We start from the raw sequence: 6,956 nt of genomic DNA, 5'->3' as shown, positions 1-6,956 counted from the left end.
GGACATGTGTACACCCGTGGCTGATTCATGTTGATGCATGGCAGAAACCAACCCATTAGTGCAAAGCGATTATCCTCCAATTAAAAACAAATTTAAAAAGAGGATATAAAAATATGAATAAAACTTTATAATATTAAGAAAAGGACCTCTTCCAAATCCACCACATCCTCAAATAGGGTAAAAAGAAACTCTAGGGCCCACGGTTTTCTTTTTGAGTCAAGTGTCACGTGGGGTCTTAGCTCCCCAATCAGGGATCAGACCCTTGCCCCCTGCACTGGAAGTGCAGAGTCTGACCACCTGACCCCCAGGGAAGTCAAAAGACCTACTGTTCTGTCTGTGAAGCAGCATGTAGTCCTGACCATCACACTAAACCAACTCGTATGCCCCCATGATCCCAACACCAGCTCAAAATCCTCAGCTTTTGAGACTCAGACACATCCATGAAATCTCTTCAGACAAACAAATGAGCAACCCTTGGCCAAAGGTTTATGGACTTCCCTGGTGGCTCAGAGGGTAAAGGGTCTGCCTACAGTGCAGGAGACCTGGGTTCGATCCCTGGGTCAGGAAGATCCTCTGGAGAAGGCAATGGCACCCCACTCCAGTACTCTTGCTGGAAAATCCCATGGACGGAGGAGCATAGTAGGCTACAGTTTACAGGCAGCTTCTGCTTCTGTGAGTATGGGTGGGAACTTCTTTAAAACACTTGGGAAATCAGTATGATTTTCCTATACTTTCCGTGACCTCCCAAAGGTACATTTACTAGCAGTTAGCTCAGGCACGTCTAGACCTAGCATGACATGTGCACTGTGATGCTCCTTTTCCAGTACAGGTGGGGGGTTCCTTTGGAGCCAGTCTAGATCATTGCAGACCCTGAGTCTTGTCCACAATTACATACATGGTCTGCGTCAGAGATAACAAAGCACGTTGGCTGAGCTTTTCTGCTGTGCTTTGCAGGAGGGACAGGGGAGAAAACTTTATGAGGTCAGAGGACAAAATCGCCAGCTCAGTTGCAGTACCAGAGCGGTCCTCACCCAGAGAAGTACCTTTCCCTGTGCTAGTCAGCTCGCTGGTCCCCCATCTTTTTCAATGGGGAAAGACAGAAACCCCAAGCTTGGTGCCTGGGACCAGGTCACACTGGGACTTGGGCAGCCTGGACAGATGCCAGAAGCTGAAGAGCGACAGCTTGGGTCTAGGAAGGAAGATGGGAGTTCTGTATCCATGTGTGAAGAGGCAGAAACCATCCCACAGCCCTGAGTCGCGATTCCTCAGCTATGAGGCTTGCTCATGCCATCCAGCTGGTGGGTTGCACATCCCAGTGAGGGCTCAGGTGATGGGACTGTGCTTGCCCAAGGCCACCCCCCTGCACTTCTCTACCTGGCAACACTGCATCCTCCTCTTGTACATGGCCCTTCCATTGCAGCGCACATGGCCCATCCCTTTCCTGGAGGGAGGAATTTAGAGAGGAATTCTTCTCCCTTCCTGCTCCCACAGCCGCTATTGTCAGAGGTGGTGCTTCTACTACAAGATCAGTGCTTTAGATTAAACGTCCATTTCTGCCCCTCCAGCTCCAGGCACCTCACTCGTAAGGTTAAATATTATGCGTGTAAGTCTGTTCTGGCTCTAGGTGGCTTTACTGAAACATCTAGAGCTTTATGCTGTGTGCTGTGGGCTTGTTCTCCACTGCATCCCGTGGCTGGCACTCAGGAGGGTGGGTGGGCACCTGGGGAATATCCAGGTCAGTTTTCTGAAAACAGGAGGCTCTGAAGTCTGGCTGATCTTTAGATCCCCAGCATCTAACATGAATTGGCCCTTGATAACTACTGATATTTTTTTTTCACGAATGACACATAAATTAATAAGCTAATTAAGTCATCAGGAAAGACATAAAGCTTCAGGTGTAAATAGGATCGATTACACGCTTCTGCTCTGAAAGTCTGGCTCTCGTGACAGCTGGGAACTGGTCACTTGTGTTAGGGGAGCGCCACTGGTTCCAGGTTATGCAATTAGGATGGATGGATGATACTACATCCTTCTGTAAACTCGAAATCGGACAGGCGTTGGGAATGACTTCTCGGCCCGTCTGTGTCTGAGATCAGTTGGTGAACGGGCTGACCCGCTTTTCAGCCTGCAGTTCAGGGAGGGACTGTCCCTGTGATCTCTGAGCGGAAAGGTCTGACTGATTCTAGGCTCCAGATCCACAGAGGCAGAGGCAGACTGTTTAGGGCTCCCATCCAAGATCAGCTGTGTCATGTGACGTAGGTCACGCATCTCACAGGACATCCTGGGATGTCTCTCAAAAAAAAAAAAAGAAAAAAAACAGATGACACAGGGGTGTTTTCGTACCTGGCCTAGTTGTAATTCTTTGCGTAGCTTCGGGATATACTGAAGTATTTGGGAAAATAAAAGCTGCACCCCCTGCAGACAAAAGGAAAGACAGAAAACGTGAAGGTCTTGCTGCCGTGGTCATCCGTCTCAGCAACAGTGCCTAGCCTACTCTCCCCCTGACAACCGAGGCAGGCAGCCTTCTGGAACCAGCCACACCTGATCCGGGCAGCAGGGACAAGGACGCGTGTCAGAAACCTTTGCTGAAGCTGGAAGGGATGCTCCACTTGGCATACAGGGTCTTGGGTTTGGATTATTCAGCTTCCTCCTGAAGCCCCTTCCTGTGTTTCTCCATCCTCCTGCAAGCTAGCTTTATTAGAACAATTCCATGCTGGGTGTTTTCATTTTCAAATTGTATAAAAATCCATAAAACATTTTTACGGAGCCCTTGGAAAGTAGTACCAAAAAATTATAACTATTTTGCCAAAGAATATATGGATCTAATTAAAAATGAATTCACATCTCTTTTCATATGCCTGTCTTCCCTTTCTCTCTCTCAATCAATGCTCAACTTGCTAAAGGACAAAATTCCCTTTTTTCCAGCTCAGTCCATTTGGAATGTGCTACCCTGCTTTTCGATTGCTTCTATGTTTAGCAAAGACAAAAATAATGAAATCAGAGCTTCCTTGACACTTTCATTCCCTGCTAAAAAGAATTTTTAAATGACTATGAAGTTATCTGAAAGTGTGTCTTTTCAAAGCATTTCCTAAGGAAGGGGAATTACTTTGTCTAAGGTGCTTGCTATTTCTGGCCACGAGGTTATTAAAAAGCTTATTGTGTAACCTACATCAGAAAAGTGTAGGATCAATTCAAAGCAATTTTTAAACTTCAGATTAAAAACATAACGTTCTGAACATTGAGGGCCAGCTCAAGAATCAACTAGCAATCCCTGCTCTACTCAAGCTTGGACTCACTCATATTGTATGTTTAAAAATAACACAGCAAATATTTGGGAAATGGCTGCATTTCTCTGTGTGGGTTGACCATGAATTGGCTGGTTTGCTTATGAGGGGTTACTTGGTCCTTCCAACACTCGATGGTTTTCTCCCTAGCCTGGGAGTGGCAGAGGGTCCCGGGAAAATGATACAGTGGGGTTGGCAGCCTGTGGTCAGGCTTACACAGTGCCTCCATCACAATGGAGAAAAGGGATGCCACCAGGACCACATTCATCCACAGAAAGCCCAGCCTCTACTCTCAGCCTTTACTGGGAGGGGAGGGAGAAGGGTTAGCCAGGAAGAAGCATCATGTTAAACTCTATCAGGCTCAGGCCAAAAAAAATAAGATAAATAAATATTAATAAGATGTAGAATCAATAGTTAAGATATGGAATAGCAGGTATTTGGTTAGTCACTAATTTCAAATCTTTCAAAATCATAACATAGCCTCCCTCGCAACAAAAGCTCCCCAGAGGCAACCAACATTCCCTCCTACTGCCTTTTGCAAAAGTACAAGGTCTGTGCAAGAAGATGCAAGTCAAGTCCAATGGCCTAAAACTTTACCAAAAAGGGAAAAGTATAATCCCTGCTTGTCCTAGTAAATGCTCCTTTAAGAATTAAAAAAAAAAAAAAAATTAAAAGTGTTGAGTTCTCAGCCTTTAATTTTCAAAGGAGAAAAAGGAGGATGCGAAGGGCCCCTTTACACAGGACATGCTTTTAGTTTCTACAGTCAGCACAGGGCATATTGGAGCACTCAGAGCAGCAGACAGTGACCCAGCAAAGTGAGCTGAGGCTATGGCTAGAAGCTAATCCTGCACATCTCTTGGCTGAAAGAAATCCTCTGACTGGCAAGGAAAGCAGGGGAGTACTCAGAGACCAAAGAGGCTGTGGAAGCGCCAACACAAAGCCCTGATCTACCAAGGACCCGTCCACCATCCACCTCTGCCGTCTGCCTTCCTGACGCACTGGCTGTCCCATGTTCTACCTGGAAAGCATTGTGACCTGTGAACAAAAGCCTACGCTTGTCCTGGGGGCAAGGGGCGGGGCCAGCATTACCTGTGTTTCTAGCATGCATTAACCGTGGAGAGTTTTGTAAGGCTTTATCAACATCATCTGAAGTCAAATGTGGAAGAGGTGCTACAAAACAAAACAAAAAGGCAACATCCGAATGAAAAAAAGAGAGAGAGAATTACCTTCCTTGAAAAATTAAAAAAAAAAAAGAAGAAGAAAGAAAATATCTGCCCCTCCTCCCGCCCCCAACACTCCCCACCCTAAATATCATGGGCTGCTTGGAAATCTCTCCATGGCTCTGCTACCAGTTAGCATGTTAAAACCTAGATGGGGGGCCTATATTGAATCCAGGGATGCCAGGCAAAGCATTTACACCAGAGAGTTCACACCACCCACTGTAGCACTATCTCGACTAGCTCCTTCTGATTGTGCTTGACCTCTGAAATGTTAAAGCATGCAGCAGACTCTGTAGATTCATGCCTCTCATTGCCAAGATGCCATTCCCATTCTGACAGGCTAAGCCACATCTCAAGGTACCAAGCAAAAACGCTCATTTTGTGCTCCAGTGGGGTATGCAAGGGAGTTTGGTTTGGCTCTCAGGAAGATGAACGCCATACTTCCCATCAAGTAGGAGCCCTACGGTAATGTTTCTCCTGTTTGGACCTCATGGAGATGAACTAACGTGTGACCGGGTAAAGCTCTATTTCCCTCTGATACATGATCTTCTCGGTCAGGGGAACCCTGGAGGAGCAACGGAACACTGGAGGTGACTTTGCTGCTTCTTATAAAAGAGCCACTTTCACTCCCCATCTGGCTAAGTCATCACCTTCTGAGCATTCTCTCAGATCCTAATGGGAATCAGGTTAGGGCAGCAAGAGGGCTGAATCCTCTGCATCTGAGGTTAAGAAGGACCTCAGACAGTGGTCTTCGTGGGGACTGGGGACCGCCTTACTCTCTCTGAGGTAGTGCAGGTGCGACAGAAGGATGTCAGCGTTGTAGCTCGGGGTGAGCCTCTGGAAGTCATCTTTGGTCATCTTGCACAGCTCCTTCCCGTCGATATTCTGGAATAATAAGATGTCAACGTCCGGAAGCCCGTATTCTTTGACTGCCCACTCCAGCCACTGCCGGACATGGTCTGTACTCCATAGCGTGGGATCTGAAAGGGGATGGAAGAATATTTGATCAACGCCTGAAGACAAACTCCTGGGGCAGAGCCATATCCCAGGTGGGATCTCCCACTAGCCACAGCTTTCCAGAGCATCATCTGCCACTCTTCCAGAATTTTCAAGCCAGGCTCAGGGACCAGTCCAAGGAGAATATCCGAAGAAGAACAACTGACTTATGCTCAGAGACTACTGTTTTTAAAGTAAGTTTTTTTGTTTTTGTTTAAGCAAAGAAGGGTATTTATTGATTCACATAACTGAAAAGTCCAGGGGATATACTAGCTTCAGGCACGGTTTGGTCCAGAGCACAAACACTGTCACGAGACTCAAGTCTCTCCATCATTGGCCTCTCTTTCCTCTGTACTGGCTTCATTCTCTGACTGGTTCCTTTGATACGCTGGGCCCTGTTGGTTTGAGTTTTCCATCCTAAAGAGCTAAACAACTTCCGTAAAGAGCTTCTGAGCCTCTTTCCACAGTTCACTAAAACTCTTTAGGGTTGAGAATCACTGGACCAACTTGAATCCCATGGCCATTCCTGAACCAATCACTATGGTCAAGGAGGTGGGCTGTGCCGATTCATCAGGTCTGAATTCCACGTCCACCCAGGAAACCTAAGTTTAAGTCAGACTGATCCACATGGACTGACAACAGAGAGAGGGGGCTCCAGGAAACATCAAGGAGTTGATCCAAAGGGATGGAAGGGATGCTGGTCAGTCAAAAACAACACTGATCTCAATACCATTTCACGCCAGTCAGAATGGCTGCCATCCAAAAGTCTACAAGTAATAAATGCTGGAGAGGGTGTGGAGAAAACGGAACTCTCTTGCACTGTTGGTGGGAATGCAAACTAGTACAGCCACTATGGAGAACAGTGTGGAGATTCCTTAAAAAACTGGAAATAGAACTGCCTTATGATCCAGCAATCCCACTGCTGGGCATACACACTGAGGAAACCAGAAGGGAAAGACACGTGTACCCCAATGTTCATAGCAGCACTGTTTATAATAGCCAGGACATGGAAGCAACCTAGATGTCCATCAGCAGATGAATGGATAAGAAAGCTGTGGTACATATACACAATGGAGTATTACTCAGCCATTAAAAAGAATACATTTGAATCAGTTCTAATGAGATGGATGAAACTGGAACCTATTATACAGAGTGAAGTAAGCCAGAAAGAAAAACACCAATACAGTATACTAACGCATATATATGGAATTTAGAAAGATGGTAACAATAACCCGGCGTACGAGACTGCAAAAGAGACACCGATGTATAGATCAGTCTTATGGACTCTGTGGGAGAGGGAGAGGGTGGGGAGATTTGGGAGAATAGCATTGAAACATGTATAATATCATGTATGAAACGAGTCGCCAGTCCAGGTTCCATGCACGGTACTGGATGCTTGGGGCTGGTGCACTGGGACGACCCAGAGGGAGGGTAGGGGAGGGAGGAGGGAGGAGGG

At 46.5% G+C, this 6,956-nt stretch overlaps 1 protein-coding gene across 4 annotated transcripts in view; it reads right to left on the bottom strand.

Annotated features, from left to right (window-relative positions):
- Positions 1-6,956, bottom strand: part of ERG (v-ets avian erythroblastosis virus E26 oncogene homolog) — a 134,953-nt gene that overhangs the window by 19,505 nt on the left and 108,492 nt on the right. For 2 of the 4 annotated variants that reach the window (XM_010834816.1, XM_010834817.1), the window contains exons 4-6: positions 5,281-5,484; positions 4,374-4,454; positions 2,344-2,415 (exon numbers count right to left, since the gene is read on the bottom strand). In XM_010834816.1, the coding sequence (XP_010833118.1) occupies positions 2,344-2,415; positions 4,374-4,454; positions 5,281-5,484 (357 nt within the window). The remainder of the gene's footprint in view (positions 1-2,343; positions 2,416-4,373; positions 4,455-5,280; positions 5,485-6,956) is intronic. The other 2 variants (XM_010834818.1, XM_010834819.1) reach the window with 2 other exon arrangements.

Source organism: Bison bison, unplaced genomic scaffold (assembly GCF_000754665.1).
Source record: "Bison bison bison isolate TAMUID 2011002044 unplaced genomic scaffold, Bison_UMD1.0 scf7180017864037, whole genome shotgun sequence".
Classification (NCBI taxonomy): domain Eukaryota; kingdom Metazoa; phylum Chordata; class Mammalia; order Artiodactyla; family Bovidae; genus Bison; species Bison bison.
Note: the sequence above shows the minus strand (reverse complement) of the source record. Positions and strands in the feature narration are given on the sequence as shown.